Source organism: Equus quagga, chromosome 14 (assembly GCF_021613505.1).
Source record: "Equus quagga isolate Etosha38 chromosome 14, UCLA_HA_Equagga_1.0, whole genome shotgun sequence".
Classification (NCBI taxonomy): Eukaryota; Metazoa; Chordata; class Mammalia; order Perissodactyla; family Equidae; genus Equus; species Equus quagga.
In genome coordinates this window covers 68,981,183-68,993,349 of record NC_060280.1, presented here as the reverse complement: position 1 = coordinate 68,993,349, position 12,167 = coordinate 68,981,183, and the positions used below count along the sequence as shown (strand labels likewise).

Sequence of the window (12,167 nt, the reverse complement as noted above, 5' to 3'; positions counted from 1 at the left end):
AGATGTCTGACTGGTTAATAAAGAGCCACTCCGTGCACAGCACAAGTTTACAGAACATCCAGTGGCAAGGAGGACATCATTTTCTTCTCCCGTGGAAAAGAGGGGACCCACCTGTAGTAGACGTTGTAGACACAAGAAGCAGAAGGCATTTTTTTGGGCCGCGTCCAGGTCAGAGTTACATCCCCAGAGAAGTCAGCTGTCCACTGAAGATTCTGTACTTTGTAAACAGTTAACTCATCTAGAGAGATAAAGGGGGAAAAGGAAAAGAAAGTGATATCTTACAAATCGTTGAATTTCAGAGGACCCAAGACGTCCCTTAATTATAGGCAGACCTACCATGCTCTAGATTGTCAAGCCACAGTCATCTTAAAAGACATCCCAGAAAATAGAGTTGAACCTTCCTATGCAACCTTTCCTAAGGTCTCCTAAATTTCCAGTCATGCTATTTGTCCTTGTGGTTCACCTCCCTCCTGTGTGCAGTGACATTAAGCCTGTTTCTCAACAGAGAATGCTACAAGTCCAAGGACAAGGTCACAGCAGGATCTGTTACTGCCACAGATTGACTATTTGTGTTCCCCCAAATTCATATGCTGAAACCTAACCCCCAATGTGATGGTATTAGGAAGTGGGGCCCCTAGAAGGCGAGTAGGCTGTAAGGACGGAGCCCTCATGAATGAGGTCAGTATCCTCATAAAAGAGACCCCAAGAGAGCTCCCTCACCCCTTCCACTGTGAGGACACAAAGATGGATGTCTGAACCAAGAAGCAGGCCCTCATCAGACACTGAACTGGCTGGCACTTTGATCTTGGACTTTCCAGTCTCCAGAACTGTGAGAAATAAGTTTCTATTGTTTATAAGCCACCCAGTCTGTGGTATTCTGTTATAGCAGCTCCAAAGGACTAAGACCATTACTAAATGCATTCCAGACAGAAGAACTGAGCCAAGCCCACCACAAAGCCTGAGGCTCCATGGGAGCAATGGTGCATCAACATGAAGTGGGAAGTCCACTGAAAACAAATCTAAGATGAGCATTTCCCCAGTGAGGTTAGCTGGAAGCTCTACCAAAGGAGGGACAAGCCTCAGCTCATTTGGTGCTCCAAAACTGAGCAAAAATCTGTTCCAATTCCAGACTGAGGAAAAATTCAAAGGACTCGAGGTCCACACAGGAGGAGGAGGGTGAGCCCACACAGGACGGGGAGGGGAAGCCCTGGGGTAACCGGGAGCAGCCCAGCCCCCACAGCCAGGCACTCACCGCTGCAGGCCTTCTCGTCACTCTCGTCAGAGCAGTCCAGGAAGCCATCGCAGCGCTCAGAGAGCACGATGCAGGCCTCACCATCCTCACACTTGAACTCGCTGCTCATACAGGTCAAGGTGCTGTGTGTGGCTGAAACACAAAGAACCTTCTTGAACGCATGGAGGAGGGGCCGTGTCGTACCACGGGTTTATCATTTTCAGGAAACATGGTTCAAAGTCTTTGAATTAATCAGTTTCTCCTTCACAACATGCCTCTGGAGTGAGGAGCATCCCTCTGGCACAGTGAGACCTCCCGATTTGACGTTAACCACTGGAATCTGCCTTCAGGAAGAGTGAGCTTTGGAGTCAAACCAACCAGGGTTGAAATCCTGGCACCGTGTGAGCTTGAGCAAGCTGCTGAACAGAGCCCAAGTTCAGCCCCCCTATATAAAACTAAGGTGACAATTCCATCACTATCATGTCTACAAGGATCCAGTGAGGTCAGGCACCTGGAATAGTGCCTGGCTGATAATTGGCGTCAACAAATTGTAGCTATTTCTCTACAGTATGACTAATTATTCTGTTACTATATTAGTGTGCAGTCTAGAATAATATTCTGATTTCCAGTTTGAGTAATACTAATAATAATGACGTGAATCACAATATTAAGAGGCATGTCCACTTTATGCAGTACTTTAATTGTATAGGTTTTAAAGTATCTTACCAGAAAATGAGACAACACAAATAAAGAGCAGTGGTAAATTAAGAGTTATGCAATGCTATGGCTACACACCATAATTTGATGTTCTCCCTGGTTCTGAAAGTAGAGTTATAACTGTGTGACAGGTTCTAAAAAGCAAGCGGTGACAATATAATTGCCAATGATTCTAGAAAAATGAAAGAAGGCCATGGCTATAGAAACCAGATCTGCTGTCTTGGACCAGCAGTCTTGGACGTACCTGGATCAGGTACGTCAGGCCTTCATTATACAGACTCACATGTGCCTGCCCAATCTGGACTGGAAGGACTACATCAGAACCCACCCCACCAGTGAGGAGGGTCTAAAATTAATCTTCCTCCTCCAAGTCAAAGAGGTTCACATCCTAACTCCTGGAACATGTTAAATGTCACCTTATATGACAAAAGGGACTTTGCAAATATGATTAAGTTAAAGATCTTGAGGTAGAGAGGTTAGCCTAGATCACCCAGATGGACCCAATGCAATCACACGGCCCTTAAAAGCAGAGACCCTTTACTGGCTGTGGTCAGAGGAGGAGATGTGAAGACAGAAGGAGGATCAGAGAGATGGAGTGTTGCTGGCTTTGAAAATGGAGGAAGGGGGCCTCTAGAAGCTGGAAAAGCAAGGAAAGAGATTCTGCCCTGGAACCTCCAGAGGAACCAGCTCTGCCCACATCTTGGTTTTAGCCACTGAGACCTATGTCCAATTTCTGACCTACAGAACTGTAAAATAATAAATGTGTGCTGTTTTAAGACACAAGTTTGTGGTAATTTGTTACAGCACCATAGAAAACCAAAAACCAACATATACTTGAGCCTCTGTATTTGCCCAGATCTTTTATTGGGAATTCCACCCTGATTTCAAACTAAAATTTCTCCATTGAGATTCAGGAAACCCCTCCTAGCTCTTGCTCCCCATCCTACGCAAATAAACACACAATATTCCATACAATGACTATGTCAATACCAAAAGAAATTACTGAAGAAACCACTAGGCCATTGTAGTAATCTCAGAATAAAGAACCTACAACACTGATTCTGAACAGTCTTCTGGGGGACTTCTAAAACACTGATTCCCAGGACCTGTCCCAAACCCACTGAAGCAGAAACAGGGAGCTGAACACGTGCAATATTTACAAGCTCCACAGTGATTCATCAGAATCGGCCAGGATTGAGAACTTCTGTTCTAGAACAAGAACAGGTAATCCTGTTTTCTATCTGAAGCATTGCATCCATTTCTGACAACCACACTTTGAGAAGTGGCTAGATACAACTGGATAATGTTTACATGACAGCAACCAAGATGGTCAAGAGGAGTGCATAAAGGATCCCGGGAGATCCTTTTCCTGGAGATGAACAGATACAGGGGTTGGAGGTGGGGGTGAAATGCTGTAACAACTGTCCTTAACTGATGGGTTTTCATGTAAAAGAGAATTAAGACTTGTTTGCATGAGTCTCAGGGATGGAGGCACAGACTTCAGTTCAATATATTTTAAAAAAAAGAGCTCTTGGGGCTGGCCCTGCGGCCGAGTGGTTAAGTTCGCGCGCTCCGCTGCAGGCGGCCCAGTGTTTCGTTGGTTCGAATCCTGGGCGCGGACATGGCACTGCTCATCAAACCACGCTGAGGCAGCGTCCCACATGCCACAACTAGAAGGACCCACCACGAAGAATATACAACTATGTAACAGCGGGGGGCTTTGGGGAGAAAAAGGGAAAAAATAAAATCTTTAAGAAAAAAAAAAAGAGCTCTTGGGCCGGCCTGGTGGTGTAGAGGTTAAGTTTGTGTGCTCTGCTTCAGTGGCCCAGGGTTTGCCAGTTCAGGTCCTGGACACGGACATATGCATCACTTATCAAGCAATGCTGTGGTAGGCATCCCACATGTAAAATAGAAGAAAGTGGGCATGGATGTTAGCTAATAGCTGATCTTCCACAGCAAAAAAGAGGAAGATTGGTGGCAGATGTTAGTTCAAGGCTAATCTTCCTCAAAAAAAATAAAAAGCTCTTGGGGCTGGCCCAGTGGTGGTTTAGTGGTTAAGTTCACACGCTCCGCTTCGGCAGCCCAGGGTTCACAGCTTCAGATCCCCAGGTACATATCTAGCACTGCTCATCAAGCCACACTGTGGCAGCATCCCACATAAAATAGAGGAAGATTGGTACAGATGTTAGCTCAGCGACAATCTTCCTCACAAAAAAGAAAAAAAAAAGAACTCTGTCCTTTTATAGTAATTATCAATGGGAGAAGAGAAATATCAAAAGCACTTGTGAAGCTTTTTACAAACTATAATCCCCCGTCTCCAGGAAAATCATTGTATGAGAGAACTCTTTTGTATACTGAGCTCAAATTGATTTGCTTTGGAGAGTTTGGAAGGAGGAGCTCAGTTATAGATAAAGGGGCATTAGAGTATTTAGAAAAGCTTTGAGAACCACCAGTGTCACAGTCTCAGAAGCCCAAGATGGAATTCATCCATCCACTCATCCATCCACTCATCCATCCATGCATCTATCTATCCACCTATTCATCCATCCACCCATCCATCCATCCACCCATGCATCCATGCATCCATGCATCTATCCATCCATCCACCCATCCAACCAATCAACGAACAGTTATGGAGGTCCTATCAAGAAGTCAGGTACTGTTCCAGATGCTAAGAATATCATGATGTGTAAAACAGACAAAGGACCTACCCTCTTAGGGATTACCTGCTATTGAGAGAAACAGTAAACAAGTAAACAAACAAATATGTTATTTTCGATAGTGATAAGAACTGCAAAGAAACATAAAGAGAGTGATGGGGGGCAAAAGGGGCGGCACCATTTTACATAGCTGGTCAGGGAGGAACTCTGCTCAGAAGGGGATTATTATGGAAAAGACCAAGATTCCCACCAAAGAATTATTCCACATGGTAAGAATGTGCTAAAATCTAATAAACAACAGGTGAGTAGTGAAGCTAGAGGATTTTTGAGGTTTCTTTATGAAATATGTCTCAATATTTTACAAGCAGGAAAACATAAGTTTTAGAAACTACGAAAAGGTTGTCATTAATCTCCAAAAATTCGTAAATTAATTATTAAACAGATGATTAATGGGCACTTAGAACAGAATACAGTGACCTTCAGGGGCCAGCTTCTCTAAGAAGGATCATGCCACACTAATCTCATTTCCTTTTTTGAGAGGGTTATCAGATCGATGGATTGAGAAAAATTGTAGCTAGAGCAGATCTTGATTTTAAGACCCTTAACTAAGCAACATCCTTATGAATAAGGCAGATTTGAAACAGGCTCAAGAAACTTAGTTAAAGAACACCTGTTAATGAATTCACCTCACCTAGGAGGAAAGTCCTACTCCATTTCCTCTTTGTTAACTGTTTTCAATGTTCACCTTATGCTGTGGTTACTTATTTGGCTCAGATGTTCTCATTATTATTTTGGTAAGGTGGGTTCAATCTGCCCTGTTACTTTAATGTCCCAAAAGTCCATTTCTTGTTCATTCTTTTAATGTAAGTGTAGAAGTTTACACTAATTCCTTCGTAGTTTCTCTGTGTTATTTTGGAGTATTCCACCCTGTAAGAACTTTCAACATGGCATGATGACAAGAACACAACATTAATGAAAAAAAAAAAAAAAAACTAAATAAATACCCCAGTCTCTTACTGACTGGGTGATCTTCCATCTTTAAAGTGGACATAATAGGAAAATCACAAAGTTATTATGAGAAATGAAGCACAAGTAATGGGATATCATGCTCTCAAGAAACCTTCCCCGGGGGGTGACTTTCCCTCTGACTACTCACGACAGTTGGCCTCATCCTGGCCATCCTGGCAATCTTGATGGCCATCACAGCGCTTCCAGTTGGGGATACACTTCTTTGGCTGGTGGCACTCGAACTCAAATCGGTCACATCGCCCAAACTGGGTGGGAGTGGAGGCAGGAGTGACATTCGCTGGAAAAGATTTTTAAAATTCACTTTTTAGTATTGAGGGAGCTGGCCAGCAATAGCAACTAACTGGATACATTAGGAGACGACAGTTCTTTAGGAATTATAATGGGGATCTGAAGACAAATGTGAGTTCTGGATAAAGACGGAAAATTAACTAGACGCAGACATCTAATTTTGCTCTTTCACAGGACCCCACTAAAGGAGACAAAAGCAATAAAATTTTCGAAGCTGGAAAGCAGCCAGACAGTGGTGAGTGACTAAGAGACCAGAGCAGGTTGTATTCTATCCTAAGCTGTCGGGGGGAAAGCTAAGAACCAAAAAGATCAACATCACAGAATCCTCAAAAAGCTGGAAAATGCTGTCTCTTAACTGGGAGAGAAGAGGGGAAAGTTACAATAAGGGAACTCACTGAAAGATGAGTACGAAGCAGCTAGACTTACTACCTCCCTTCCCCTACTGGCCCCAGGAGACAATCACCCGTATGTCACCCCAACAGAAGGCTGGAGGATTGTTAATGGAGAGGGTAATAACAAGGGTTGTTAAGACAGGCAGAGTTGAGAGCACGAATATCGTACTGAAAACAGGGGATTGAACGTACAGATTGTTGTACAGACCCTATTCCTCTTCCTCGAGAACCCTGGCAGTGAAACCCATATTCTCCAAGAAGGAAATCATAAAAATCTTCCCCAGGGAAACTGACCAGCCTCAGAGACAAACCCTAAAGTAACCCAGATCAAGAATTCCCCAAACAGCCTAACCATGAAACTCAAAGGTGACAAGCCTACCCATGTGTGCAGAATTTCTTAGCAGCGTTTCAGTCCCCAGCCTTAAACACAAGCAAGCAACCAAGGATTATCCCAGGAAAACCTATGACATGCAGACTGCCTCACCTCAAACAGGGAAATCTGGAGGAAGTAGCGACCTTGTAAGAAGAAAACTTCAAAAATAAATATTCTTAATATGCTAAGAAAGAATATATATTTATCCATGAAAAAAGGAGAAGATGCCATAAAAAAGGAACAGTACTAAAAATTTAAAAGCTCTTAAAATTAAAACCGTAACAGAAATTAAAAACTCAGTAGAAGAGTTGGAAGACAGAGTTGAGTAAATCTTCCAGAAAGAGGAAAAAAAAAAAAAAGAAAAAAAAAGGAAAGATTTTTTTTTTAAAAAAAAGTAAGGGATCAGATTAGGAGATTCAAAATAAGAATGACAAGAGTTCTGAGAGGAGAGAGAAAGTACCATTCATGGAATACCTCAAGAAAAATTCCTAAAACTAAAATACATAAATTTCCAGAATAAAAGATCCCATCAGTGTCCACCACATTGGATGGAAAGGGACCCACATCAAAGCACATCATGGTGAAATTCCAAAACACTGGAGCCAAAGGGAAGATTCTACAAGCTTCCAGAGAGAAAAACCAGGTTACATACAAAAGATCAAAACTTTTAAACTAAAAAAGAGAAAACCTGGGATATAGAAAACAGAAGCTCCAACGTAAGAGAGAGTTTGTAAAGCGAGTCGTTAGGATGATGGAGAGCAGCATCCCAGCAGTGACCTGCACCCCAGGTATAGAGGGCAACGGGCACAACCAGAGCAGCAAACTCCAGAGACAAGCATGCTGAAGGCTGTCATGACTGCGTCCCTGCCCACTGTATTCATCATATTCACCCGACAAAGCTCCTGGAGGGTGTGATCCACCAAAACAAGGGAGTAAAGCAAGAAAAGCAAGACACAAGATCCAAGAGATAGGAAATCTAACTCAGGAGAATGGCAAAGAGAATTCTGAGGAGGGCAGTGAAGTCCCAGGGTCAGGGGCATGCAGTAGGCCTAGAGAAAAATCAGCCTAGAGAGGAAAATCCAAGGAGTTGGAACAGGTATCTCCAAGAGAAACACTGGAGTTGAAAAATCATGTGATATGGTGACCTTGTGCAAAGGTATTCTGAGAGCCTATTGACAGGTGGAAGGCATTAGCAAATGCTACAAAATAACCTGAGCTAACAAACAAAAAAAGCAATTATTAACTTCGGGATATTGTGTATATGCTATAGTTTTAACTGGATTTCCAAAGGGGCCTCTCCAATGCCCAGAACCGCAGCTAACACAAGGTGCATGGAGAAGAGTGGTGAAAAATGAGGCTGGAAAGCTAGGCCAAGGCACATCACAGCAATTACACTTGGGCAACATGGGAGCCATCAGAAGGTTCCAGTACTGGGGGAGGATATGCTCATGCATCAGCATGTGGCTTCTTGGAAGACAAATCAAAAAGGGGAGACACATGAGGCAGAGAAACCAGTTAGGAGACTTTTGCAGTGAAGAAATAAGATCTGAGAGCCAGAGACAACGCCAATTTAAATTTGCACAGACAACGCACATAAAAAAGAAATCACAAAAGCTGAACGCAACATCGAAACAAGAATCCACTCATTGGATTTGTTAAGAGTCTGATAATGTCCCTGCTCAGAGTTTCAATAACCAAAAAATAATTTTGAGAGAAGGGTAGTCAAGTTACTAAATAGATAGGTGGGGCTCAGGGAAAAAGGCAGAGATAAAAGATGTTTTATAACTTGAGACACATTTATGGGACACTGACTATTTGCCTATTATTGGGGTAGCCACAGTGGGGGATTCCAAGCAGGATGCAGCATGATCCCAAAAGATGAGGTCCATACATGGGAAAGAAAGATTGATCCATATAGAATGACTAGGAAGCAAAATATGGCAGATCATGTTAAAAATCAAAAGGACAATAGGTAAGTTCAATGAGACTGGAAACAAGATGGACATCAGGACTCAACGAAAGCTCTACGGAGGTGGGGCTTGAGAGGGAGAATAACACCCTACTTGTTTGAAGCGGGAATCTCAAACTTTAGTGAACCTACAAATGATACAGGGAGCTCCTGGGTTCCATCCAGAATTCTGATTCTATGTTTTTTATAAACACCCCACGTGATCCCATCACAGGTGTTCTTTGTGCCGTACTTTGAGAAATACTGATGACCTATCGAGGTCTCTTTTAACGACACAGTCCATGCCTCTGTCTGCCCTGATGGCCAGTGGGCTTCAGAGAGGGAAAGTAGGAGGACAAGCCCGAGGAGGGCAGAGGTTTCTGATAAGGCAAAAACTCTGCTGCAGGATTATAAGCAGAGAAGAAGCAGGTGTGTCCAGAGCGCATGAGGAGCCCCGTTTGGTGGATGTAATAGGCAATGGCAGGCAAGGAGGGGTCAGCTCACACAGGACCTTGAGAATAGGACTCAAGGGTCAGGATCTATCTTCTGGAAAAGAGGAAACCATAGATGATTTTAAACAGGGAAGTGATGGAATGGAAATAGTCTTTAAGGAGGAAAATCAGACTGTTGACCTAGAAGTTTGCTAGGAAAAGGATTATGGAAAGCAAGGGAAACAACTGTCTATTCTCTTACTCTAACTGCGTTTGAAACAGAATCCTGTTTACGAAAGGACACAGCGTCCTTACCTCTGTTCTGCCTGCAGTTAAGGGCACACACTAGATGGGGTCTCAAGTCTACCCTGGCCTCCACCAATAGGGTTACTACACAGACCTTCAGCTGCCTCTCTGTGTTCGGCCACTAGATGGCAGTGCTTACCCTTCTTTTAGTAGGATGGCCACCAACTAGTAAGCCGGAAAATTGGGCTCTCTCCCCTGAGAGTTTAATACACACACAAACACCTCCTCTATAATTCCCATTGTAATTTCCTGTGAAGAAGAAAGCAAAGGTGGCCCAGCGCAGCCAGGGTGGAAAGCAGGGTGACTGACCTTTTCTCGCAGGAAGATGAGAGGGAAGTTCTAGAAGATGAGACACTCCAGTTCTGAGTTCCCATGGGTCTCCCCACTCTGGAGGTAAGAAGCAGCCTGGCCACAGAGCACAGAGTCCCAGAGGGCAGGGTACCAGGCTTGGCCATGCAGTGCCTCAGGTGGACCTCCATAAGGTCCTCTCCACAAAAGCAGGTGCCATGGGAGAGGACTGGGGCCAGCACTTACCAGGGGAGGGGCAGACTTCCTCATCCGAGCCATCTGCACAATCTCGGTAGCCGTCACACACCCAGCTGTCCATCACGCAGGCCCCATTGCTGCAGCGGTAGTAATTGGGCAGACATGTAGAGGGTTCAGGAGTAGGGGAGGGAAGAAGATATGAATCTGAAGGAAAAAAACAAGCAAGAAAACCCACAGTGTTATAAGAAGCTTGATCTCAGACCAAAATAGGTCACAAACCTAGGATGGATGTCCCAGTGTGAGCGGCACCCGCCCAGGGGGGTCAGTGTCAGGCACAGTTCTGAATAACAGCTCATCTAAAAATCATTATAATGGGGTGTCAGAATAGAATGTGTTCCTTGCTCTTTTTTGGAGCAGATTCACCTTACGTATTGTACCTGACATGGGCGAATATTCAGATGGGTTTGCTTTTGCGGGGGCTCACACAGGCTGATGGAAGGAAGGTGACTCAGAATGCACAGGGTGGGTGGGAGAATTCCTGCAGAGACTAAACACTGTTGTGGTTAACTCAACTGCAGCTACCCTCAGACCTGGTTCAGAGACGAGAATACCAAAAAGGAAAGGCATGAGCCCGCATTCCACATCAGCGCTCCTCAAATCTACCAGGGCACACGCATCACCGAGAGATCTGGTTAAAATGCAGATTCCGACTTGGAGGGAGGCCTCGGTGTCAGAGACTCTGCATTTCTAACAAGCGGGCAGATGCGCACACTGCTGGTCTGCAGACCACACTTAGAGTAGCTAGGGTCTAGAGTTCTCACTGTGCCCTGCAAAACAGGGAATGAAAACCCTAGAAACAGGAGAAACCAACCACACTGATTTTCAAACTGGGAGGGGGATAGAAAAGAACTCAGTGAGTTACCCCCACCAAAAATCACTGAATAAGCCAGGCACTGAAGAGACAAATGACACTCTGTACAGACAGGTGCAAGGACACTGTCGTCTTGGTTGTGGAGTTGACCAGGACCCTTACCTCCACAGTCCCTCTCATCAGACCAGTCCCCACAGTCGTTCTCCCTGTCACATTTCCACCTGTTGGGGACGCAGTGGCCATTCTCACACTGGAACTGGAAGTAGCGGGAGCAGTTTGGGGCTTCTGTAGGGTATTCTGGGGAGATTAACCACACCATCAGTCGTTTGCCTTGCACCAGTGTGAACATAAAGCTCCAGCAACACAGAGCCTCCTCCACACCCAAGCCCCAAGGCAGCCTACACGTCCCTCCCAGAGAAAGATAAGGCAGCTTCTTGGACCCAGTGGGAGACAAACACCACATCCTCTTCTTCCCAGGCCCCAACTCACATTGCTCTCACCTACACTTCTACATCTTGCAGAAGACACCCAAGGTTTTTAATTTTGACATTTTACCAAACAAATGACCTAATATTGATTAAAATCCAATGGTGACAAGGACTTTATTACATTGTGGTATCTATAACTTTCAGTGGGGAGGGGGAAGCACACTCCAAAATATTTACCGTAATTCCTTTACCATATTCCCTATACATAATGTGAACTTCCCAACTAGGGAAAGACAACGAAATGGAATACACATCCCCTGGGATCAGGTTCCCACCTCAAGACTCAGTTCCTTACATGGAGATTCAAGAACTGGCAGGAACTACTGCTGAGGAAGGAGAAGGCACAGCCAGCCTGAGAGTGTGCTGAGCGTGCCCTCCTTAAGTACAGGAGCCACTAGGACCTGACCATCAGGGACGAGAGGACGCAGATCTAAGATCTTCTTACCACAGTTGGCTTCGTCGGAGTAATCGCCACAGTCATCCATCCCGTCGCACTTCCAAATCAAACTGATGCACACTCCATTCAGACACTGGAAACTGAACTCATCACACACCTTGCGGAACTCAGGGTCGTGGGCTAGAGAAGGAACCAACATCCATAAAATCCGGGTTGCTGCCAGACAGAAGACCTCGAAGCAGTAACACTGCTTAGAAACAAGAGGAAAGAGCAAGTGGCCTCCACCAAGGAGGACCCCTTAAAAGCAAGGCAACTGAAGGCCTATGCCCCAGGACTCAGAGGGTGACTGTGTTTGGAGATCAGGCCTTTAAAGAGGCAAATAAGTTAAATGAGGTCCTTAGGGTGGGCCCAAATCCAAGAGGACTGGTGTCCTTTTAAGAAGAGTTCAGGACCCAGACAAGCACAGAGGGAAGACCATGTGAAGACACAGGGAGAAGACTGCCATCTCTCAGCCAAGAAGAGAGGCCTCAGAAGAAACCAACCCTGCTGA

At 44.8% G+C, this 12,167-nt stretch overlaps 1 protein-coding gene across 1 annotated transcript in view; it reads right to left on the bottom strand.

Moving 5' to 3' along the window:
- Positions 1 to 12,167, bottom strand: part of SORL1 (sortilin related receptor 1) — a 158,164-nt gene that overhangs the window by 28,774 nt on the left and 117,223 nt on the right. Inside the window, exons 29-34 of the mRNA XM_046637979.1 lie at positions 11,666 to 11,797; positions 10,895 to 11,029; positions 9,910 to 10,065; positions 5,765 to 5,914; positions 1,253 to 1,384; positions 112 to 238 (exon numbers count right to left, since the gene is read on the bottom strand). Of these exons, the coding sequence (XP_046493935.1) occupies positions 112 to 238; positions 1,253 to 1,384; positions 5,765 to 5,914; positions 9,910 to 10,065; positions 10,895 to 11,029; positions 11,666 to 11,797 (832 nt within the window). The remainder of the gene's footprint in view (positions 1 to 111; positions 239 to 1,252; positions 1,385 to 5,764; positions 5,915 to 9,909; positions 10,066 to 10,894; positions 11,030 to 11,665; positions 11,798 to 12,167) is intronic.